Raw genomic sequence first — 26,245 nt, forward strand, 5'->3', positions numbered from 1 at the left:
CAAAAACTATTTCATAAAATATAGTCTACTGATAAAAATTAAGACAATGGACAATTAGATATGAAATTTTCAAAGTTTGGAACAATTACTCATAAATATTTCAAAAATACTCATATAACTACTCATAAATATTTTATAGCCATTCATAACTATCTTTAAATAATATATTTTAAAATATATTTATTTATTTATTTTTAGACATAAAAAATATAAAATTCACATCAAGCATGTCTAGACTAATTATAATTACAGTGCTAAAATTGTAAAGGATATTCTCCTATGATATCCTCTTTAAAAATATTAAATTTTTCCACATAATTACCGATACACATACCAAAATATCCCTTTAATTATTTATAATTTTTTTAAATTACCCATCATATCAAATTTATTCTTATAATTATCTAGTCTTATCCAAAATGATCTTATACTCTTTCTTAAATTTTTATGGCTAGTAATAATTTATGTAGTAGGTTTTTGTCCCCCACGGAGACGGCTCGTGATTCGAGAGTTCAAAAGGCCTCCGGGTACAACTGCCCCTCTGCCAGCAAGTAGAAGATCAACGAACCGTCTCTCCATCTCCTTTACTCTCTCCGCCGATGTCGACCACCGATTCCTCCAGTCATGGCGAATCGCACGCCTCGTTCTCCAAAGAACACCAGCAAGGAGAAGAACTCGAAGTTCTCCGAAGCCACTTTCCTTCTGACTTCGTCTTTGGCGTAGCTACCTCTGCTTATCAGGTCCCTTTCCCTCTGCAATTTCTCTATCCTGTTCTTCGAATTAGAATGCCTGTTCCATTTCTATCGACTTCAATTCGTGTCGGAGACGCCGATACTACTGCTGCTTAGATTCTGATCTCAAATTGAAGCTTCTGTTTCAGTCCTGAAAATAGGTCATCCGTGTGCATTTCACGCATTCAATTGTGTTCTCAATGTGATGCGATGTATAGTGTGTATACGTTTCGTTATATTTTGATTCCGTAAATACTTGATTCTGGTGCGGTCTGTTTGGTGCTCGGCAGGATTGGTGGAAATTTTTTTCCCAAAATTTGTATCGTATGTATGCGTTTCGTTATTTTTTGATTCCGTAAATACTTGATTCTGGTGCGGTCTGTTTGGTTCGAGGCAGGATTGGTGGAATTTTTTTGCCAAAATTTTTTTTCCTGGTTCTTTTCCTCATTATTTCGTGAGGAAAACTGAGCCATAAATTCTAGATTTGTAAGTTTATTGCACCTCTATTTTCATTGATGTTGTTTCGCCAAATAAGTTTATGGTTGTATGGGACAAATTCTGGGCGTGAGCAAACACGGGAGCATATGCACTCCCTTCCAAACTTTTTACTGTTGTCGTTTCCTCTTTTCTTTTTAGGACTGTTTTCTATTATTATTATTATTAGTTCTGGCGCGTGAGCAAACACGGGAGCATATGCGTTCCCTTCCAAACTTTTTACTTTTGTCATTTCCTCTTCTTTTTAGGACTGTTTTCTATTATTATTATTATTATTATTATTATTATTATTATTGCAGCGCTATAAACAAGTCATGATAAAATATTTGTCCGCAAATCTTCTGTATTTGCCGCTGGTTTTTAAGTGTTCTGTCAAAAATTGAAAATTAAATTATATGGTTTTACTTTAATATCTAAAGTTTACTTTTGTTTTCTGCGTAATTTTCCATAAAAAAAAAAAATTAAAAATACCATGTAAATTTAAATATAATTAAAAATATATATATTCATAAATTTCTAAAATGTTAAAAAGAACAACAAAAGTCATTCAAAAAATATTTTCAAGATTTTTCATTTGCCATATACAACAGGATTGTTTTGTGAGCATTAAGAAGTGAGTTTAGAAATTTAATAAATAAGTAAAATAATTTTAATTACCACAAAAGACACTGACCTACCCTGAGATTTGGTAAAAAAATAGGGGACCTTCTTGAGGTTTCAAAAATCTCATGGACCTCTCCTAAGATTTCAAAAATGTCATAAACTTCTCCTCGCATTTGATTGTTTGGGACATTTACACCTCTCTAAGATTTTTTTTTTTTTTTTCCTTTTTCAAAATATAAGGAGAAGTTTGTGTCGTTTTAGTAAACCTCAAGGGAGGTTTGTGAAATTCTTGAAACCTCAGGTGAGGTGTTGGAATTTTTGAAATCTTATGGGAGGTCAATGTTTTCTTACCAAATCTCAAGAAAAGTTAGTGTCTTTTACCCTTTTAATTAATTATTTTTTATTATAATAATTCGTAATTTTTAGTCTTCTATGTTTTCATTATTCTAAATATATATCAAACTCTTATTTAATTCATAAAAAAAATGAGCATGTATTTATTTAGATTTTTTAATTTTTTTTTGGAGTTTTGAAAATGCCAACCAAACAAGTTGCTAGTTTTTAGTTTGTAGTTTTCAGTTTTCATTTTTGGTTTTTCTTTCCATTATTTTTGATAGTGATATCAAATGACCCCTTAATTGTTTGAGCACTACTTTTGTTTGGCTCCTTTGAGTTAATTCTACTTATTTAATGTTTGACATTTAAATTCCATTCTATTTCTCTTGTCATTTTTTCCCTTTATAAGGATTAAATATTAATTATTTCAATGTTGTATCGGCTTTAATAACTTATACATTTAGGCACATTTCTATGCTTGATTCAGTGAGTCATTAGCCCTGAAATTATTTATTTTTTTAATCAGAAAATATTTTTTTGCTAGATATTTTATTGATTTACATTTAACTTCAAATGTGTTGCTTGTGTTCTTTCTCTGCCTTTTTCCCTTTATTTGTTTATTTTTTTATAAAGGCATTAAAAAGAAAAGGCATAAGCAAAGCTTTTCCAGAATTTCTCTGATTCACAACCAAACACAAATCATGGAAAATGCACCATTTCCTGGGGCTATATATCTCATACTGATTTTGGAGCTTTTATTTGAAGTGATACTGATGAAATTTTCAAAAATGTTGAAGGTATAAAATGAGTAGGCCAAACTGTTATTCTTGGTTCTGCTTATATGTTTTGAATGATACACTAATCCAACTTCCTATTATTTTCTTTTAATTATAAAATTTTGATTTTGTTAACTTTTCTTTTTCTTCTTGTGGATTTTAAATCTCATTTACCCTGCCTTTGGGAGCATGGAATTCGGACCTTGGATTTGGATAAAATATTGAACAAAATTATATTATGTTTCTTCTAAATCCACAAAAATCCAAATCCATTCAAAATCCATGCTTCCAAGCACTTCCTAGTATAATTGAGCATGAGGACTAGTGCAGTCCCCGAAACCCAAAAACTCTACAGAAAGCACAAGTAGAATCAAGTGAAGCAGTTAAACTGATCCTTCAACTGTACAGAAAGCACAAGTAGAAACAAGTCAAACAGCTAAACTGATCCTTCAACTGATAGATCCACCCTCCCTATCATTTTCATTCTGCTTCTTACCCTCTTGAAAATATTGAAAGCCAAACATTAAGAAAAGGACAAGCTATGGTTCTACAAGTTTCCACTTGGATGCTAAAGGGAGATTATTCAGAAGCATCTTTCCACTTGTGGCTGGAGCATATATGTGCAACTATGAAGGATAGCCTTCAATAAAGTTGAAAATACCTAGAGCAGACAAGATTATATGGCAGTCACAACCTAAAAGTGTGTAAAATATTGCTCTCCATAAATCTATTTTAGATTCTTCTTATTATTCATTTAGAAATCGGAAAATAGTTTCATTTCAATGCAATGAATTGAGTTAGCTTGCTTTTTTGGATTGCAAGAAAAAATGCATTGCACCGAAATTAAAACCCTCTTAAACTAGGGTAAGATGAGAGGTGAGAAGTAAAATGGGAACTCAAGCTGCTTCTTTCAGAAGGGAAGTTGTTCTTTCAAGTGAGGGCTACCTTACAAAAAAATTTAGGAGTAATAGAAATTGTGGGAGGAAGGGAAAGATGTTGGAGAAAAGGGAGGGAAATAAATTAGATTAAAGGAGAAAGGAAGATACTGAAGTGTTGAATCTGTAGATATTGTTGGGGATGAAGGAGAAGATAGAAGAAGAAGATGATGATGATAAAAGGTCAATTGTGTTATGTCTTGTAAAATGGCATAGGGGCCTGTGTTCCATCGCTACAAGGTTATTTATAGACTGCCTATCTAACTATCAATCCTAATCATAATGATCTGAGATACTCTCAATCTTTTGATATTGGTTCTAAAACTTAAATCTCCTATAGCATTTAAATATAAATATAAGCCACTAACAATCCTTACAATTTAATCCCTTGTAAAAGGTGCGTCCTTAGACAACAAGGCTCCTTGCTTGGCAAGGGCAGGAGGAGGGTCGTCACAGTGTATGCAGCCTTACCTTTGCTTTTATGCAGAGAGGCTATTTCCTCCGTCTTGGACCCATGATTAACCAGTCACAAAGGAACAACCTTTCCGTTGATCCAAGGCCTGCCCTCAGTTTAATCCCCTCTCTCATTCAAATTTAAATTTAAACATGTAGTTGTAACCATTTTTTGCTACTCTCTCATTCAAACATTTTTTGCAGTTGTGTCATAACTACCTTGATTTTTGATGACGAGGCAAATGGGTGATGACTTGACCTTGGGCAATACCTTTCTTGGATCTGAGCAATCCACCATGACTTCATTTGGGTTGATTACCCTTTTATTACTCTAATTGGATGGTAAAGTGCCTGAGTCTCGGCCACTTAGGCCGAATCATTACCAAGTGCCCAATTTTCTAGCTCACGCTTGGTCTCTGCACTTGGTGCACATAAGTGGTACAACCCCCCCCCCCCCCTCCAAAAAAAAAAAAAAAAAAAAATCTACCTGTGTTGAGGAGGATTTAATGCTCTTTAATGTCTGGCTGTTTCTTTATATGTGCCCCAATCGTTTACGGATTTGCCATGTGGCCTTACAATTACCACTTAATTCCCACACTGTGTGGTACTTCTTGAACTTGCCCCAGCCATTGATAATGATTTTGCCACGTGTCTTAGAAAATTCCATTTGGACAGGTGCTGTTTGGCCCTTCGACGAATCCAATCGTTTCCTTTTTTTCTCTTAAAATTTCAAACACTAATTGTTTGAGCCTGCACACACGCACGCATCATTATCTTCTTTCTCCACCCATGACCAGCTCAAGATTCCTACACCCTTTTAGCCTTTTGTGCTCTTTGTTATGTACATTCCCTCAGTGATTTTGATCTTGCACCCATTATTCCTATGCTGGGAAACACTGAAATTTCTAGAAAGTGTTGGTGTCCAGCATTGGATACAAATGCTTGCCCAACATATCTCAGGAATTTATTTATTTATTTATATTTTTGGACACGACTGAGACACTTCTTGACGCAGCAAATACACCTCTGAGACAGTTCTTCCACCAAAACGCTGGGTTTTGTTGCCATAAAAGAAAAAAAAAAAATTTCAAGAGACTGAGAGTCAAGAGGTTCTTTGACATTTGAATGATTGGACTTTGGAGCCCTAGTGCAACTGTGCCAGACTTGTAGAGCATTGTTGAACTTCCAGCCCCGAGAATTCCCACCTCTCTCTCTCTCTCTCTCGCCATTGCCAATTTGCTGCTCTGTGTTAATTTTTTTTTTCAAAAAAGAAAAAGAAAATATTGATGAGCCATGCCCATTGCCCACCATTAGCCATGCCTTTGAGTTGTTTTTTCTTGTTGGGCCAATATTCTATAATATTAATGTAGTTGATGACTGTATATGTGCAGTTTGTAAGATGTGTAATTGATAATTGCACAAATGGTGCATGTATTCCAGTTTAAATCAAATTTACCAATGTTTGTCATCTAAAAGGAAAAACATGGCTAAATATATTTGTTTTATTAATTAGTCAACATATCCCTGCCATGTTGTATCCTCATATTTTCAAAATTTTCATATCACTGTGTCGATGTTGTGTCGTACACGTGTCTGACCTCCAACCTTACTAGTTTAGCTGTACGGTTAAGAAAAGCTCCTTTGATTTCCTGCTTGTGCTCATCCTCTTCACTAAATTTCTCCATTTATTTTTTATGATTCCACGGTGTTCAAGGGTAAGTGCAAGGTAACCTATGAAACTAAGTACAGGCTAACATATGACCCTAGATATAGAGGGCACATGGAGGATGTGAGGAAGGAAGCTCTCAAGTGATTGAGAGACAACATGAGGCTAAGTACCAGCAAAAATTTGGCCAAACACTTCAGAGATTTTCCCAAGCTGCATTTGAATGCATTTATAAGCCATTTAACCTTGGCAACTATCCTCTTGTGCCCAAGGCTCCCTTCGCACTTGCTTGTGCTTTCAACAAAGATCAACCTCCTTAGGCTCAAGTGACCTACCACAAGTTACGAAGTACAAGGCTCTGGGTAATGATTTGAGGGACAACATGATGCTGAGTACCAGCAAAAATTTGGCCAAACACTTCAGAGATTTTCCCAAGCTGCATTTGAATGTATTTATAAGCCATTTGACCTTGGCAACTATCCTCTTGTGCCCAAGGCTCCCTTTGCACTTGCTTGTGCTTTCAACAAAGAACAACCTCCTTAGGCTCAAGTGACCTACCACAAGTTACGAAGTACAAGGCTCTGGGTAATAATTTGACCAAGGGGTGTCAGCGATCCTTTAGGTAATGATTCTCAACCATTTTGCGCACGATCATTTGGTTTAAGCCTTACTCCTTTATTTTATAGAAGCAATATGCATTTATAAGCCATTTAACCTTGGCAACTATCCTCTTGTGCCCAAGGCTCCCTTTGCATTTGCTTGTGCTTTCAACAAAGAACAACCTGCTTAGGCTCAAGTGACCTACAACAAGTTACAAAGTACAAGGCTCTGGGTAATGATTTGACCAAGGGGTGTCACTGATCCTTTAGGTAATGAGTCTCAACCATTTTGCACACGATCATTTGGGTTTAGCCTTACTCCTTTATTTTACAGAAGCAAAGAAACATGCTTCAAAAAGGGGAAAAAAGTAACTCCATTTGTGCAATAAAGCTGTTTCAAACATAGGAACTGTCCCACAAGTTCCCTGCAACCAAAAATTCTTGAGCTTGAAGCCCTTGACCTGATCACTAAATGAGCAATGAAATATGACCTTCTCTGATACCATTCACTGCTTCTTTAACAACTCTAATGGTTCCTCAATGGTGCCCACCCCTGAAGTTTAGAATCTAATTCCTGCATAACATTGTGTCTTGAGACCCCTACTTGGTCGAGACTCGCAGGCTGTGCTTGACAAATGTATCATGCCTTCCACCACCATTTATGCAGCTGTGGAAATTCCTAAAAGGGGTTCACAAATAAAGGTTCCAAGCAATGTATCAATTGTTAGCGTGGAGTCGGCATGGACTTCAATGATGAATTCTCACCCAACATTTTCTCCTTGCCCTATTTTGATCCATGAGAAGAGGTTGCATCTCATATGTGCTTTGAAGGGATAGACCAACCAACTGATTTGTCACGGACCTTACAGTTCACACCTTGTGAAGGGCCGTGCGACTTTACATGATGGCTATCCATTCCTCCAATCTCTTTGTACCTTCTGGAAATCAAAAACTAGCACAACACAGTGAGGCCAAATACTGGATTTGATCCCCAGCCAGTGCCCAATTTAATTTCTTCCCAAAGAATATCTATGCACTCTGCTCCAGCCATTTCCCCCCATAAAACTGCAATATTCCACACTTCCATAAAGTTGCCTTATCTTTCTTCGAAAGCTGGAGAAAAAGATGGCTAACAAGTCTTCCACCTAATAAGGACATACCCAGTTCTCTCCCATACTACAGAACAGCTTATTCCAACTACTAAGTATATTCACAGTGCAAAAGAAGATGAGAAGCTGTCTTGGATTGTAACAGAGCACACATACATCAGGAGAGAGAGCGTTAAAAAATCTCCTGACTTGCAGCAAATTATTAGTATTTATTTTATTAAACACAACCAACCAAGTGAAAGCTACTCAGCCAATTTTATCTGGCCATTCAATAAAAAATCTCCTCTGCGTTAGTTATGTGAAACTTATGTACTGCTTGTCCAACTCTATTGATGAAATCTTAAACTTCTGGTCCTCACCCCCCCCCCCCCCCCCTTAAAAATGTTAATGGGAAAAATATTCCATCTCCTGCCAAGTAGCAATGAAGCCTAGCAACAAATATGTGCCAAGTGAAGGCCGACTTTGTCAAAGGACTTGGGAACAAGTGCAACTTCAGGTACTAGCTAACTCTAGCTTGACCACATTGCACTACAATCTAGCTACACACTTGATGGCATATTAGTTGGTCTCTTGTGAAAAATGCAAACTCAGGCACCTTATATCAGGCTGCGAATGGGTGCACTTGGTCAATCACCTTTGACCAGTTTCCACACCTGCATAAGGAAGGGTATCCACTTAGTCCCTGAGGTAGTGCTGGTTGTCACCCAGCTTTAGGATGATGGTCATTCGCCCTTATCATTTCTTGTTTATCCATCACATTCTGCTTTGGCTGCTGTTGCCTTTGAGTATGGTTGAAAAGTGCTCCTTCGATCACCTCACCATCTTGGTATCGCTTGTAAGATGCTCCTGACCAAGTTTGGTGCTCACCCGCGGCAGCTCATGAGTTAGTCCTTTTGGGCAAATGCCAATGGGACTAGGATTGGAACAGGGCTGCAATGAAGTGCGGCTGAGGAAGATTCAGAATCCTGTCTTAGCCACTGAGCAATAGTAGCACCTCCATACTTCAGCTCTGAGTTTGACATATCAGTAGTTCAGTTCTGCTTGTGTAGGCAATGTCTCCAAGCATGCCTTTCTATATATTCTCCATCTATGATCCCATTTCCACCTTCAAATCCTTGATGATCAGCTTCATCATAGTCATGACCACTTGATAGGTATGGAAATCGCATATTGGTTTTCCACTTTTCCTTGGCCATTTGTTGCTTGAATCACCACCAAGTTGGAATTGTTGAGGTAGCAATGTCATGGGAGAAATCTGGTCCTGTCATGAATTCTGCAGATCATTCCCACAGACCACAAGTACTTTAAGCCAAAACATCACTATTGAGAGTCTTTCCTGCACATCTTATAATTCATGGCATGATGGATCCTACTTGATGGGCGAAAAATGTGTTTGTCCGAAAATAAACCCTTTTAAATGAGGAAAATGAGATGTGAGAAGTAAAATGGGAACTGAAGCTGTTCCCTGTTGTCGAAAGGGCAAGGGTCCATTCAAGTAAGGGATGTCTTACAAGAAAAGGCAGTAGGAGTCACATAATTCATATAAGGAGCAAGAGGAAGAGATTAGAGGAAAAGGGCAGCTCGGTGCACAAAACTCCTATTTGTGCATGGTTTGGGGAAGGGGTGGACCACGATGGGTCTATTGTTTGCAGCCTTACTTTGCATTTTTGCAAGAGGATAATTCCACTCCTCGAACCCATGGCATCTAGATCACATGGAGACAACTCTACCATTGCACCAAGGCATCTTGACTCACGGATCACACAGAAGTTGGAAGGATTATATGATTGCAACAACATATGAGTGAGTGAGAATGAGATGAGATGCCTTACCTTCCTTAAGGGGTCCTTTTTATAGGCATTCGGGATACCTCCCAAATGATTCCATACTATTGGATTGCGGGGGTTACGTTTTGAATATGTTGCTAGGGAGTAAAGATTGGTGTGCTAACCCCCTTATTTAATTAACAGACGTTACCTCTTCTCCATTAATCCCTTGATGTCTTTTCATTTTTTGGTCTTACATAAGTTTATGCCGAGTTTAATGCCAGGGTCTCTTTTAGGTTATATCAGTTGCCCCCTACCCTCGAGTCTTAAGAGTTTCCTTTTTAGATCGAGAGTATATTGCATTTATTATAAGTCATTTTATTATCACAACATTTGGATTAGGGCATCAAATGGGCATATTTGGACCTCATGGGCGGTGCTCATTAGATGGGCCATTGCTGAGTAGTACCTCTTTCTTGTTGCTTGATTATTGGTGCTCATAAAATGGTCATTTTTGAGCCTCATGAGCAATGCTCATCAGATGGGCCAATTTTTTGTCGAGCAATGCCTATCTTTTGTTGCCTTCATAGTAGTTAGAGGCGTGAGGCGAGCCGAGGCGCAAAGGGTCTTTGAAGCCGAGGCGCGAGGCGCGAGGCGCGAGGCGAAGGCACGCGCCTCATGAAGGTGAGGGGCACCATTATTAAAATGGTGTAAAATGTCCATTTGGGGTAATTGATATATGAACATATGAATATCTAGTAATATTAGAATTTAAAATGCCAAAAAATTCAATTACAAAATTGAAAACTTAGCCCAAAAGCATCAACAATTCAATATAGTTCAACATCAAAAGAAAAGAGTACAAATAAAAAAATGGTAGCTAAATTTCAATAAAAAAAATAAATATTATGTATTAATTATAATTTAAAAACTCACATTAATTAAACAAAATATTACAAATTAAAAAATAGTAGCTAAATTTCAGTAAAAAGAATAAATATTATGTATTAGTTATAATTTATAAACTTGCATTAATTAAACTAAATATTTAATTAGTAATTACATATAAAGAAGAAGAGGAAAAAGAGTAGCCAAATTTCAATAAAAAGAATAAATATTATGTATTAGTTATAATTTATAAACTTACATTAATTAAACTAAATATTACAAATTTAAAAACAGTAGGTAAATTTCAGTAAAAAAAATAAATATTATGTATTAGTTATAATTTATAAGCTTAGATTAATTAAAGAAAATATTTAATTTATAAGCTTACATATAAAGAAGAAGAAAAAGAGAAGCAGCACGCGGCAGGCAGCAGTCAGCAGCATGCAGCAGGCAGCACGCAACAAGCAGGCAGCAGGAAGAAGAAGAAGAAGAAGAGAAGCAGAAGGCAGCAGGCAGCAGGCAGCAGGCAGCAGGCGGCAGGAAGAAGAAGAAGAAGAAGAAGAAAAAGAAGAAGAAGAACTCGCGAGGGCTCCTGCTGGTTGGAAACGAAGTCGCGAAGGGTCGTGCTTCTTCAAAATGTCGAAGACGAACTCACGATCCTGGTTCGAAGCTCAAAGACAAAGTAGCGAAGGCTTCCGGCTGGTTCGAAGGCTCGCAGACGAGCTCATGTTGCTGGTTCGAAGGATCGCAAAGGCTCCTGCTAGTTCGAATGTGCAAAACGAACTCACGAAGGGCTTTGAAGGGCCGAGAGGGGCTAGGGCTATGTTCGTTCGATTTGAATGAGGGCTACGGGTCTGGCTGTGGCTATTTCTCTACTTTAAATGACTAAAAATTCACAAGGCGCGACTCACTGCGCCTGTTGCCCCAGTGCGCCTCGTCTCGCCTAACGTCGCCTCGCCTCACTTGGTTTGAGGCGCAAGCCTCTTCACTTCACTGCGCCTTGCGCCCTTTTAACTACTATGGTTGCCTTATGAGCGGTGCTCATTAGATGATCATTTTTTGGCCTCATGAGCAGCGCTCATTAGATGAGCCAATTTTTTACCGAGTAGTGCCTATTTATTGTTGCCTTATGAGCGATGCTCATCGGATGGACATTTTTGGGTCTCATAAGTGGTACTCATACCAATTTTTTTGCGGAGTAGTGCCCATTTTCTGGGTAGATTGTCCCAACATGATTCACATTTCACGAAATCTCGTGGTCCATGCGACCTATTTTTTTTTCTTATAAATAGTCCTCTCCTCTTCTAGTATTCTCCATACTTGGAAGGAAAGTCTTTACTGAGGTATGTTTCCTTATTCCTCCCTTGACAATTTCATCAACGTCTCTAGTATGTTTTCTCCTCGAATCTGATATGCTTCTTTTTGTGGTGATAACCTCCTCCAAGTTGATATATTTCTGGGCTCATGCCATTATCTCTCCTATATCAATTGGAGGTTTCTTCCCTATGGGTTTCAAGAAGTCACAAGGTTGCAAAGTCATTGTCAAGGCGGTTGTTGTTACTCCATGGTTCAAATTTTTGATCTCCAGAGTTATATTGATAAAACAGCACATGAACTCTTTTGACGTCTCTTCCTCTCCTTGAATAAGGCTCATAGGGAGGGCCGAAGTCTTTGCCATTTTTTGGATGCTAATGAAATACCCCACAAACTATTGCTCCATCTTAGAGAAAGACCCAACTGAGTCGGGCTTCAATGTCCGGCACCATGCTCTAGCATTCCCCTTTCAGGGTAGCTGCAAATGTTTGGCACATAATGGCATCAGGTGCACCTTACAATTGCATCAACATTTTGAAAGTGTCAAGGTGGTTTAGGGGATTTGACAACCCAACATATCCTTCTATGTTGGGCATCTTGAATTTATTGGGCAGAGGGATCTCTATTATTTCCTTGGCAAAGGAGGGATTAGAGGATCTAGTTAAGGTTTCCCCTGTTAGGGGTTGGTTGCGAACTTCTTTACTAGTTTCCAGTTGATCAATTTTCTTGATTTTTTTCTTCCAATTCCTAAGATCGTTGCTCATTAATGCCCAAACTATTGGCTCCTTCTACCTTCTTTGTCGGATGTGAAATTTTCAAGGTAGCTTCATGTGGTACCACTGCCTTAGCCTTAGGTGTTGTTTTTGCTTGAACAACCCTTGAGCCATGTTCTTTTTGGATCCTTTTTTTCTTGTAAGATCATGCTAAACATGCCTTCCACCCTCTTTTGGAAGACAGGAGATTGGTTTAAAGGAACAATTTGCAATGAATTGTCTAGTAGTGGGGAGTGAACCGATTAGGGCAATTGATTCCCAACAATGGGTTCAGACTTGGAATTGGATGATGCAGCCATGATTGAGAGAAAGAAATCCTTTCAAGTTTCCCATAGATGGTACCAATTGTTGCAGCCAAAATTTGTCTCGGAGAATTGGTATCAATCACAACCTCAATCACCTGCCAAGAATGAGAGAAAAATGGCTTGGATGACCTGGGGTGTACTCTAGAGGATCGCTTCAATGCCTAAGTCAGGGAATATGGAGGGATTATATGATCGTAATAGTAAAGGAGTGAGTGAGAATGAGATGGGATGCCTTCCTTAAGGGGTCCTTTTTATGGGATAACTCCCTATTGATTTCCCTGCTAATGGATTGCAAGGGTTATATTTCGGATCTGTTACTAGGGTGTAAAAATTGGTGTGCTAATCCCCTGCTTTAATTAACAAGTGTTACCTCTTTTCCATTAATCCCTTGATGTCTTTTCATTTTTCGGTCTTACATAAGTTAATGTCGAGTTTAATGCCCGGGTATCGTTTAGGTTATATCAATAACTTATTTTTAACATTCATAAAATAAATGTGGGCAACAACACCAAAGCGTAGTACCTCCTATCAGTCAAAAAGCTCTAATGCCATGTTAGATTACCACTTCACTATAAGCTTAAGTTGTTCGATTATGTGTCAAAAATGTATATTGAGTTTAACAGAAAACGTAAAAAATGCTTAAGCTTGAAGATATCTAAACATAAAATCTATATGCTCTTAGGCTGTCATAGTGCTATGGACTTCCCATCCATTTATTTGTACTTACATGCTACATATTGCCTTCAAGCTTTAAAAATGTCATCATGTGAAAGTACTATTCAAATATTACTTCAAACATTGATGACAACCTTATGAAGTCTACATAATTTGTGTCTGTTGCACTACCAACAGCTTGCCTCTGTACATAACTTATGTCTGTTGCACTTGCAGTTGCTATATTCTGTATTATTGTCTTTTTTAGAATTTCTGAAACTTTAGTTGTATTTTTTTTTTTCATTTTATTGCTAATTCTACTGCATTTTAAAAACTGCTCTATTTTTGTTTTCTGGCTTCAGTATTCATATCTGTGTCATTCTTTCAATTTTTTGTTCATGTGCATAAGTTCTAAACTCTAGTTTTGATAAGTTAAAAGGAAAAGAAAGCGAGAAAGTGAAACATCCTTGTTATGTGGAGTATTTGCTGCATGAGTTTCAAATGATGATCTACAGATGCAAATATTAAGAAATTAGGATGTTTTGCATTTGACAATAGTGTTTTTAACAGATTCTGTGAGAAAAAAAAGTTTCACAATTCTCAATTTTTGAATGCAGTTTCTTGTATTTCCTAAGTGTAGGTTGAAGGGGCATGCAAGGAGGGTGGTAGGGGTGCTAGTATTTGGGATGCTTTTTCACACACTAAAGGTGAACTTTTTCTAATACTTCCGATGCAATGACAGTCATGTCTAGCTTGATAAGTTCAAAGTTACCATGCTCTTTGTAACGGAGCCTCTGTTCATTTTTTCCCTGCCAGGAAAAATTTGTGATGGAAGCAATGGAGATATTTCAGTGGATCAATATCATCGTTACAAGGTCATAATTAGCATACTGTTTAATGGGTGCACTTTTCTTATCTCTATTTTTCTCCCCTTTTTCGTTTGTGTTGCATTGCATTGATATTTCCTTATAAAACCTTCAAAACTCTTGCAACTGTCCTCCTGTGCCTTGGGGGGAAGTGGGTGGTGACTGAGGGTTATTGTTTGTCTATTTCCATTCATATATGGTGAACCTTTTTTCCCTGATGAAAAATTAACTATAGTAAGAACATATTGAGCCCTGTGGGCAAGACCCTAAAAGACCCAGGACTGCTAAAACACATGAGCATGCATGCACAATTTACATATAAAATAGAAACAGGGCTGAACAACCATACAGGATCTGTAAGGGAAGCCCTTCCAATCTTCCTCATCTTCTTAAACCTATAAAAGTATCCAAAACCAAACACCAATCATAGGCAAGCTTTAAGATTTACAATAGCAGCTTAGAGTCTTGTTTATATAAATTTGATTTTTGGATTTTTTTTTTCTTTTTAGTTTCATGAAGAGTAGTTTTTTCTCTAGCTGGTAAAGGTGTACGTGTAGCATGTACCGTGTACCTAAGGTGCATCTAGGTGCAAGGTGCAAGGTGCAATCAGACACCAATGCTTCTGCCTAAAGTAGTCCCAGGTGAAGAAATGAACCAGTAAATGTCATTTTTGTTTGTTTTTTTTCCCCATTTACTTAAGATTTTGCATGCAAATAAGAAAACACTTCCATTTGAACTAATAAAATTCTTTAAAAACAAATTCCTAGGGAATAAGAATTTAATGCTTATTTTCAGCTTGATTTAAATTTTGATTAAACTTTTTTGAGGCTTCAAAAATAAACCCAATCTCATGAAGATGTTTTGTTCTCATGTTGCATGAGAAGTGGAGGGAAGCCCTTGGTTTTTATATGAGAGGGGAATGATTCCCACTGAAAAAATAATCGATGTGGGACAAGAACATCAGGCGCTTGGCAATGCTCCAATCCAAGAAGCTCCCTTGTACAAGTTTTCTAGTTGTCTCACGTTGACCAAGGATAAAGGCTAAGAATTCTTGCTCTTCTATAAACCTTTGCATTGCAATACGATACTACAATTTAGGGAAGCTACATTGTCCCACATTACTGATGGAGAAAAAAAGAGAGCTCTTACTTTTCTATAAGACTTTCCATATCCTATATTTTTATTATCATGTATTTCTCTAAAAACTATAAAGTAATTAATTATTGACACAAAATAAATGTAAAAGTGTATGATGAATTAAAACTGAAACCAAAACCAAAATCCATTTTCTAAAAGTTTAAAACCCAATTGAAAAAGCGAATCAAATGGTGAAACAGTTCAACTTGGCTCAGTTTTTGGTAAATTTGTACACCTCTAATTTTTACTATAAAAAACAAATATTAGCGATAAAACATGAAATTTATGGAACTTTGGAAAATTGTTAAATGGCATATAATCTATGATTTATAACCAGAATTTTTTAAATAAAATGCATAAATGATGAGTATAAGGTGCACTGTGCAGCAAATATAAAGTGCAGACTGATTAAGCTTGTTAAAGATGTTCAATTAATATAAGTGAAATTTATAAATAAATGAAATATTAGCTTACATGTAAATTCAACTAATTTAGACATAAAAGGTTGAAGAAAATGCGGTAGTTATTTTATAAATTTATTATCAAATTTCAAAATGCTTAAAGCTATTGTTTTTTGTGGTCTCTGTCTTTACCACCTTGTACTAATCTTTATTTTTGATGAAAAGGAAGATTTACTAATAGAAAGTGGTCAATGAGTAATAAATTGATAGAATGGTTTTTTCTTTGATTGCAAAGGAAATTTATTAAGAATGAGAAGAGAAAATAAAACCTAGGAGAGGACAAGGGATCCTTAAAGCGAGAAGGGGAAAAACATAAAAAAAAAAAAAAAAAAAAAATCCCGGTGAGCTCTATTTAAGAAAACCGCTTCCTAAGCCCTTCCCACCATAGCTATGCAGATTTGTTAATTCACGCTGTCATTTCCAACAATTTGGGAGCTTCGACATCCTTTGCATTAAATTGATAGAAAGTTACGCCAATTCATGGTGAAATCCATTTTTAATGATCTAATGAATACATATTGGTTCTAATTTTTGTCATTTGGTACCCCGGAAGAACCATTCCATCAAACTGAAAAATTTCAGACATATTAGGTTGGTGATTACTGATTACTGTGTATAGAGTCATTCCCTTGGCAGCAAATGAAGTGGAGGATGTGAAGAGCATGGTCTTAAATTTCCACGAAACTGTCGAAATTTCTGATTTCCGTCACCTTCAAAATCGAAATGGCAGTCGATTTCCATCTTGCATAATTTCCATCGAAATCTCAACGAATCATCTGAAATTTATCAAAGCCTCGAAATTTTAGCGAAATTGGTCGAAATTTATCGAAACCTCGAGAGTGAAGTAAAATTTTTGTTTTAATTTATTTTATTGAAACAAAAGGTTATCACAAATGCTTTTGAAATTATATGAAAAAATAAATTTATAGTAATATTTTATTTAACCATTCATGTCTAAATTATCAATATTTGTATAATAAATAATATTTAAATGATTTATGAATTTCATTTGCATTAACTGAATATGTTTAATGTACATTATCTTACTAACATGTTTGATACACATACTATTTTACAACTTTTCTACCTCATACAAAACATAGATGTATTTAATTTGTAATATATTTGTCTTAAAACTTATATTTTTATGTTGGTTAACTATTTCTAAAGTTTCACAAAGAATTCCATGCTTTACTACTAGTTTCCGTTATTTTTTCAAATTGAAATCGAAATCGACATCGAAATTGAAATTTTCGTCGAAATTTCCGTACTTTTGGAGCTTCGAAATTTGAATCGAAATCAAAATTTAAGACCTTGGTGAAGAGTATGAACGGTTTTTCTCAGGTTAGACATTGGAAAAGCTTATGATCTGGTTTGTTGGAGTTTGTAGATAAAGTCTTGGGTACAAATGATTTTGGTTTTTTTTTTTTTTTTCGTGAAGGAATAGGGTTATTGTTCAACCACTAGAATTTTGCACAAGACGTGAGGCTCGTGGGCACAAGACTTGAGTCTTGTGGGCATTATTACTTTGAGACACTCTCTCCTCCTTAGCCATTCTTGTCATTGGTCTTTACATCAATTAGATGTGAAGAATGCTTTCCTATGTGGTCTTTAAGAGGAGGTCTATATGGAGCAACCACTTGGGTTTGTTGCTTAGGGGAGTTAGGCTCGGTGTGTTAGCTTAAGAAGTCATTGTATAGAATAAAACAATCTCCTAGATCATGGACCATGGTTTGGCCAATTTAGTGCTATAGTAGTGGAGTTTGGCCTTTGATGGTGTGCAATAGATTACTATCTATTTTATCGCCATACTCCATCTAATGAGATTTTGATTATTGTGTGTGCGGATGATAATGTGATCACTGGTGATGATGATCAACGCATCCAAGACCTAAAGCTTTTCCCATAGACTAAGTCTCAGACCTAGGAATTGGGACCACTAAAGTACGTGTTGGGTGTAGAAGTATCAAAATCTTGTATGGCAATCATCTTGTCACAAAGGAAGTATGTTCTCGATCTTTTAGATGAGTTTGGGCTGTTGGAATCCAAACCTATAGATACATCCATGGATCTTAACAATAAGTTAGTGCCCTATTGTGTATGTGGATGATGTTGTGATTATTGGCTATGATGATCAAAGTACTTGGGGCCTAAAACATTTTCTACACTAAGTTTTGGATTGAAGATTTGTGACCATTGAAATATTTCTTGAATATAGAAGTATCCAAATATCGTATATAACCATTTTGTCATAGAGGAATACATTTTTGATCTTTTATATGAGACTGGGATGTTGGGATCTAAACTTTTTGGTACACCCAAGGATCCTAAAAGTAACTTAGTGCCAAATATGGGTGATTTGTTCACCAGTCTTGAAAAAGACTTGCTGGGAAGTTGAGTTATGTCACAGTTGCAAAAGAGATCATTTAATTGGATATCTCTTTTGTGACAAGTATTTTAAGCCAGGTTTCTTCATTCTCTGAGAACAAGTCACTAGGATGCAACAACTTACATCTTGAGATACCTGAAGGTGCACTTGGGAGACGTCTCTTGTATCAGGATCGGGGTCACAGTTATATCAAGGGTGTCGATGTAGATTAGGCCGGGTGTCACGGTCCGCCTTTTCACACCGTTGTGAAGGGGCGTGCGGCGCTAGCTAAAGCACTCTTGCTTAACTAGCCAGCCTATTGTTTACCAACATTCATCCACAAAGCACTTTCATTAACATTCATTCAGATAGCAGTGGAAATAATAATCAATTCATGAAAGCCGTGGCAACCAAGTAGTAAACATTGAAGCAAACGTAATTCATTAACAAATCCTCTGTTAACATGTTGTACTTAGCGAGGGAGGCAAGTAGGCTAAGCACGTTGACAATTGCTAGTGAGTTTTACAATGATTGATGAACACTCACCCTCCCCTAAAGAAGTTTTTATGTAATTATCATCCTGGCACTAGGAAATATCAAAGTGACCGAGGAGTCATACTGCCTTATTTGGCTTACAAAGACTCTACTAGCAGAAATTAACCCTACACTAGTATTTACATGATGGAAACCCATCCTAAGCACACGAGATAAGCGGTCACAGGCAAGTATAATGCCCTGAACAAGCTTAACTCATGACATTCTCCCCCACTTATGCGGTCGACGTCCTCGTAGACTTTTGGCGGTAGGTACACTTCAATTTTGTCCAAGAATGGCTTCAAATCTTCCGCAGAAATCCAGCTGATTTCTTTGTCATCAAGGCACTTCCACTTCACTAGGAACTTCTGCCGCTTCTTCCTTGAGGATATGAACTTTCCTTCTGCAAGGATCTCTTCAACTTCATGTCTGTCAAGTTGCACTATCTTCAACTCTGCGCTGTTTGACTGACTCCTGCTCAGGTTGTTGGTGTTGGCGTTGAATGGCTTGAGGTAGCTGACATGAAACTGCGGTCTTCTCTCCTGATCTGCCCACTTCTTCATCTGCTTAGAAGCTTTCTCCAGATAGGCTTGGGCAAACTCTGCATTCAGTCTCCATTCTCTGGTGAAGATGCACACCTTGGGACTCTTGTGTCTGTACAGCTCGCCCATTGTGCGAGGTAACAGCGGCAGTTGGTCTGTAACAAGCTCAATAGGGCTCTTGTTGGTAGTTGAGCACCTTTGGGCGTTGCCACAGAATGGAGCCACATCAAGTAGTTGCATGCCATTCTTCTGGTTGTCGTGGACACAATGGCACAAGTACTCATCTAGTAGCTCTTTGAATCTCTTCATCTGTCCGTCTGTCTGTTGATGATAACTTGAAGAGATGTCAAGGTGTGACCTGAATATCCTGAAAAACTCTGTTAAGAAGTTGTCAGTGAACATTAAATCTTGGTCACAAATAATAACTTGGGGAACACCCCAATGTTTCACAACAGTCACAAGGAACAATTGTGTCGTCCCCTCTGCCGAACAGTACTTTGGTGCGGCCATGAAAGTACCATACTTCTTCCGCTCCCCCTTGTCTTGTTGGAAAGTGAGACAAGTTTTGGTATAATCAACCACATCATCCCGCATGTGCGGCCAATAATACCTTCCTTGTAGTCTTGTCCTTGGAGTCATTCTCCGCGAATACCCCTCAACGAACTTCCTGTAGTATCCAGTAAGGCCAAGAAAGTAACGCAACTCCTTCACTGTCGTGGGGATCTTCCGTTCTTGAATCATCCTTACCTTCTCCATACCCCTCCGGATACGACCTTGTTCAATGACTTGACCAAGGAATTTGTTGCTCCGCCGAGCGAAAGAGAAATTCTCCTTCTTCACATTTAGACTGTTTCCCTTCAGCCTGTCGAACACCTTCCGTAGATGCTCTTCATGTTTCCTCTGAAACAACACCGATGCTCCCAATGGCATTTTGGAAGGGCGAACACATCTCGCTTCCAATTCATCAAGCTGTTTCCCCAACTCTACTATCTCTCGAGGCACAATCCGACATGGCCCTTTAGCAGGTGGTTTCACTCCTGATAACAACTCGATCTCTTGCTCCACAGTCCGTCGTGAAGGCAAATTTTGAGGCAACTTATCCGGCAACACCTCCTTATCCTCATCCAACACTGCTTTGATGGTCGTAGGCTCCAGCTCTTGGCCTACTTCTTTGTCTACCACCATCGTGGCTAGACGTGTCTGCTCACCCTTACCCAATCCTTCATTGAGTTGTATGGCTGAAAGGGACTTCGCGTTGTCTCCTTTCGTTGCAACGACTTGCACCATGCATGAGTGATCTCCCATCAGACACAGGGAACCAGCCGAAGGCATCAGCACTGCCCTCGTCCACATTAGGAACTCCATTCCTAGAATGACCGGATAGTCATCCAATGGCACCGCTGTGAAATTCGCATGACCTTCCCACTGTCCAAGCTTTATAGCCACTTGCTTGGCTACTCCCAGAGTAGGCTGGGTTACAGAGTTAACTGCTTTCATGCGTCTTGTATTCTTCTCTAAGGATAAGTTGAGTCTCCATGCTTCCACCTGCGAAACAAAATTATGAGTAGCTCTCGTATCCACCATAGCGCGAGTACTCTTCCCATTTATCCTCAAGTCCACAAACATTAACCCTTTTGCTCATGTAACTTTCGGTGTTTTTGCCTGCTTTTCTAATGCGTTCACCAACCGCACTGAACCCACCCTTGGGGCATCATCCTCTTCCCCATCGTCTTCCACTGCCTGTTCTACAATGGAAGCCTGTAACTCATATTAAGTGATGCTTTGTGAGGGCACTTAAAAACTCTATGAGGACCTCGACATAAGAAACACTTAAGTTTACCATTTCCCTTGGGTGTGTTGAACCCTCGAGACGACGAAGCTTCTTTTGAGGTTGATGCTTTATAGTCGGCTCCCCCACTCTTGGGTTTGCCTTTCTTGAAAGACTTTCCATTGTTTCCCTCTCCGCCAGATCCTTTAGGCGAAGTGGTTTTCTCCCCAGCGTAGTCAGTCAAGCGTTCTACAGCAGCTCGTGCGGTAGGCAAGTCTTGAACTCTTTGTCTATGAAGTTCAGTCCTTGCCCACGGTTTCATCCCCTCAAGAAAATAGAACAACTTGTTCTTCTCCGACATATCTCGAATATCCAACATTAAAGTAGAAAATTGTTTCACATATTCGCTGATCGACCCCGTATGCTTGAGATCTCTCAGTTTTCTCCTTGCATTATACTCAACATTTTCAGGAAAGAATTGGGCCTTGAGCTCTCTCTTCAAGTTTGCCCAACTATCAATTACACAGTTTCCATTCTCAATGTCATAGTACTTAGCACGCCACCACAGTTTGGCGTCACCCACTAAGTACATGGTTGCAGTATCCACTTTCACCTGTTCTGAGGGTATTCTCACAGCGTGAAAATACTATTCCATATCAAACAAGAAGTTCTCTAACTCCTTAGCATCACGGGCACCCCCATACGTCCTGGGCTCTAACACCTTGGTCTTGCTGACTCTCGGAGTGTTGGAGTTCCCCATAGCAAGAACCATCAGATTCACCTTTGCATCCAGATCAGCCATCCGGGCCTGCAAAGTTTCCACCGTGTGGTGAAAGTCCTTTGACATTTCACTTGTCAAACTTGCTTGATGTTGCTGTGATCCCATCACCTCATCAACAAGTCCCCTTAGTTGGGCCATCTCGTTGGCCATATTGTTGGTTGTCTCTTCAACTTGTGCTTCCAGTGCACTAAGTCTTTTAGCATTGTTTGGTGCCATGGTCAATTACCAAAGCTTCCAAAATCCCGCAACGATGGTAACTGAATTCTCGTAGCAATTGAGCCTTGGCTCTGATACCAAATGTCACGGTCCGCCTTTTTCACACCGTTGTGAAGGGCTGTGCGGCGCTAGCTAAAGCACTCTTGCTATCGTTTACCAACATTCATCCACAAAGCACTTTCATTAACATTCATTCAGATAGCAGCGGAAATAATAATCAATTCATGAAAGCCGTGGCAACCAAGTAGTAAACATTGAAGCAAACGTAATTTATTAACAAATCTTTCGTTGACATGTTGTACTTAGCGAGGGAGGCAAGTAGGCTAAGCACGTCGACAATTGCTAGTGAGTTTTACAATGATTGATGAACACTCACCCTCCCCTAAAGAGGTTTTTATGTAATTATCATCCTGGCACTAGGAAACATCAAAGTGATCGAGGAGTCATACTACTTTATTTGGCTTACAAAGACTCTACTAGCAGAAATAACCCTACACTAGTATTTACATGATGGAAACCCATCCTAAGCACACGAGATAAGCGGTCACAGCCAAATATAATGCCCTGAACAAGCTTAGCTCGTGACACCGGGTCATCTTTGAATAGAAGATCCACAACTAGGTTCTGTGTTTTTGTTGGTGGTAGTGAACAAACTGTGGTGTGCAAGTCAAGGTGCTAAGTTAGGGTATGTGGCCATGGCTTACACTACATAACTTGTTTGATTGGAGAACATGTTCAGAAAACTTGGTTTTCAACATTCTTGATCTATGGAGTTGATGTGTGATAATCGAGCTTCCATTCATCTTGCCCCTAACCCAATCTTCCATAGGTGGACAAAACACATTGAACTTGATTGTTACTTTTGCTCGAGAAGAACTTTTACATAAGATGATCACAACCATTAATGTGGAGTCTGAATTTCAACTTTCTGTTTTATTCACAAAAACCTTGGGGGTGCTTGGGTTAAATTCATTTGTAACGAGCTAGGAGGATATGAAATCAATGATATGATATCAATGCTCTAGCTTTGCGAGGAGTGTCATTGGTTATTTGGGTCATTTAGTATGTGTTATTGTTATGTTAGTAAGTGTGAGTTAGTAGGGAGTTTTATGGTGATTTTTATGTACTTGTCATATATTATAAATAGAGGGAGAGACCAATCGTTGAGATTAGGTCTTACAATTTACCCATTACTTTAATAGGTTGAAATAAATTACGACCATCTATTATATAGGAGGAAGCACTAGAATCAATAGCACATGTTGAGTAGGATGAAGAGGCTAGGAGTGTTAATGTACTTGAATGAGCAATGGTAGCGTTAGATGCATAAGACTAAGTTTGGAGTTGTTGAACCACAAGGACAATGTTGGCACCCTATTTTGTTTGGTGTCAAATTAGCCAAAATTTGAGGTTAATGCTTAATAATTAAGAAAATAAGGAAAAAAAAAGTGAGTCAAGAGCAATCAATTAAGGGTCCTCAATATTTTCCTAGTGTGTTAGCATGCATATTGTGGGTTCAGGGCAATTTTGAGCTCCAATTTCATGTTTTAGAGTTTTGCTCACCCTTTATTGACGAGTAGGATGTCTCTAGCCCATTTAGTCGTTTCTCATTGAGAATGAGGTTAGGGTGTTGCCCAAACACCTTTTTGAGCAAGGAATGAAGTTCCTTGTTGATTTGGGGGTATTTGTGGAAAAGGGAGAAATTAAGGTAAACCCTAGCACCTTTGCCTATTTAAGACTTTAAGGGGCTTAGGGAGCCTTGAAAGAAGGATTTCATTTGGGGCTCACGTTCACCCCACTGTGGAACTCACATTGTAAACATCGGGAAGACATTCAATACTTGGGGAAGCACACGTAAGAGCTTATTGGGTTCTTCTTGTTTTATTGGTTTTCCTGAGTTTCTCTTGATACTCTATTGGTTTTTGGTATCGCAAGATATGTTCTTGATATTCTTAGATGTTCCTCTATCGTGGATTCCTTGTATTTATTTTGCATGGATGAACTTTAAGGGTTCTTAAGACACTAAATTGATCAACTTGACACTGAACCTGAAAGGGGCATGATAACGTTCTTTTAAGATTCTTGAGGTGAGGTAAGCCCTATGAACTTGACTTGGATACCAGAGTCATAGGGTGGAACAACATTTAAAGGTAACCTAAAGGGCAGTTATGAACCACTTAGGATGAGTGGTAGGCTCGCCAAGGCTTGGTCCTTACTACCAAAAATACAATTTATAAAACCTAACTACTCCTAAGTTCTGTAGAAAGTGAGAAAGTCGGGTGCCGATCCACAGGGACTAAAGTGCAGTTATGAACCACTTCCAATCTAGTTTATTAAAGTTTTGTGTAAAAGAAAGTGAAAATGAGAGATTTTGATGGGGTTTTCTAACAACCTACTGAAAACATGTAAATTTTACTTTAACTCTACTCCTACAAAGCAGTGCTCAGTTATGAATCCGACTTAGATTGTCGTGTGTGTAAACTATGTTTGGCCAGCTATCGTATTAGGCTAAACGGTGAAAGGAACCGTTCGAGTGCATAGGGTAGCAAGAGTGTGCCAATCATTAGGAGCACGATCGGGAACCGGAGTATACCCTATCTCAACGATCACGCAATAACTTTTTAGCATCCATAGCCTACTATGTATATCTGCTATCCTAACTCTAAGACTTCATCACAATCTAAACATTAAAAGTGCATGAAAGTAAAAGAAAGCAGTAAAGGAAAGCATGTAAAAGAAAGCAAGTAAAGGGAAGCAGTAAAGATGAAAGCATGTAAAAGATCATTCCATTGCATTCAAATCGTCTGTCACTAACGACTGGAGCTACAACCAAACGATCATCTATCTACTTGGAAGCACAAGAGTTTCGCAGGTTGTCATAGGCCTTCGAAGACTTCTCGCACAAACCAGAACAAGTATTGAAATCTACACTAATTTCTACTTTAAGTGGCTCTCAATGACGTCTTAAGTCTATCACTAACTTTCAGGATCTTGATCTTCAGGAAATCTCAGGAACTTGACTTGGTCGCCCTTCATGGTCCCCCTGGTCGAACTGTTGGTCGAGACTCTCGGTAACTCTGGCTCAGTCAGCTTCAATGTCTCGACCTGGTCGCCCCTGAGAGGCACTTGGTCGAAGCTTGCAGCATTTTGTCTTCAGTCTGAATCTTGGAGTTTACAGCTTGTGACTTGGTCGCCCCTTATGTTGCTGGGTGCACCACATGGTCAAACAGAGTATTTTCTCCTTTGATGTATGTTGAGGCTTCAGGAGTTTGGTTGAACATCTGATTTGAGCTTTAATTGTCCCAAATGCTCCTTTGGCTTCTTGTAATGTCTAGCTCCTTGATTTTAACCTGTATTTTCTGAAACACAAACAAACCTTGCATAACTCCGAACTATGTTAACAAAGGGTCACATACAAAATAAATGAGGATAAACAATGGTAAATGGAGGCCTAAAATAGTGCATTTTAGGGACTCATCACAACCCCCAACTTACACTTTGCTAGTCCTCGAGTAAAGTAAAAACTAAGAAAACTAGAAAATCCTATCTACCTCCTCTTTCGCAGGAAACACGGTTGCATTTACCATATGCAACAAGGCTTTAAACCCCTAAGTTGATCCTAGTGGACGAGTTGTAGTCTCGTGAGGGTTTCCAGGGCGGTACCCACTAACACCAGTATCAGTGATCGTCAAGTAATATAACATGCAACACTGCTACACCATTTTACATGCAAGAATATGACCTAATTACGTACAGGCTCCTTCATCCATAACTTTATTATATAAACAACTCCACAACAAATCACTCATACGAGTTTCAACATTGTATAGCCATCAGGAAAAACACAACTCATAGAGAATCAATCCAGCAATTGCAATTCAAAGTTAATATTATCATGTAAATTCAAGTATGGATAGGCCACATCACAAGGCATGTGTAAAGTGCATGATCTGCCGCACTCAGGATACCCTTGGACACCTACAGAACGGTCGTCTTGATTCAGCCTCACTGGTATACCCTAAAAAACACTCAGGAAAATAGGTTCACTCTTATATGTGAGTAAGAATGTCATGATCAAACATCCCACATATTTTGAAGAACTAACGCTAAGCATGGAATGAACTAGTCTCATAAAAATGGGATACAGCCTATTAATGAGGTGTTGGGTC

At 38.4% G+C, this 26,245-nt stretch overlaps 1 protein-coding gene across 2 annotated transcripts in view; it reads left to right on the forward strand.

Moving 5' to 3' along the window:
* The first annotated feature begins 427 nt into the window (after nt 1-427).
* The window catches only part of LOC131152739 (beta-glucosidase 42), a 109,331-nt gene continuing 83,513 nt past the window's right edge, over nt 428-26,245 (forward strand). Inside the window, exons 1-3 of one of the 2 annotated variants that reach the window (XM_058104592.1) lie at nt 428-740; nt 14,044-14,110; nt 14,220-14,278. In XM_058104592.1, the coding sequence (XP_057960575.1) occupies nt 600-740; nt 14,044-14,110; nt 14,220-14,278 (267 nt within the window). In that variant the 5' untranslated portion in view covers nt 428-599. The remainder of the gene's footprint in view (nt 741-14,043; nt 14,111-14,219; nt 14,279-26,245) is intronic. The other variant, XM_058104593.1, reaches the window with a different exon arrangement.

This window comes from Malania oleifera, chromosome 4 (assembly GCF_029873635.1).
Source record: "Malania oleifera isolate guangnan ecotype guangnan chromosome 4, ASM2987363v1, whole genome shotgun sequence".
NCBI classification, from domain to species: domain Eukaryota; kingdom Viridiplantae; phylum Streptophyta; class Magnoliopsida; order Santalales; family Ximeniaceae; genus Malania; species Malania oleifera.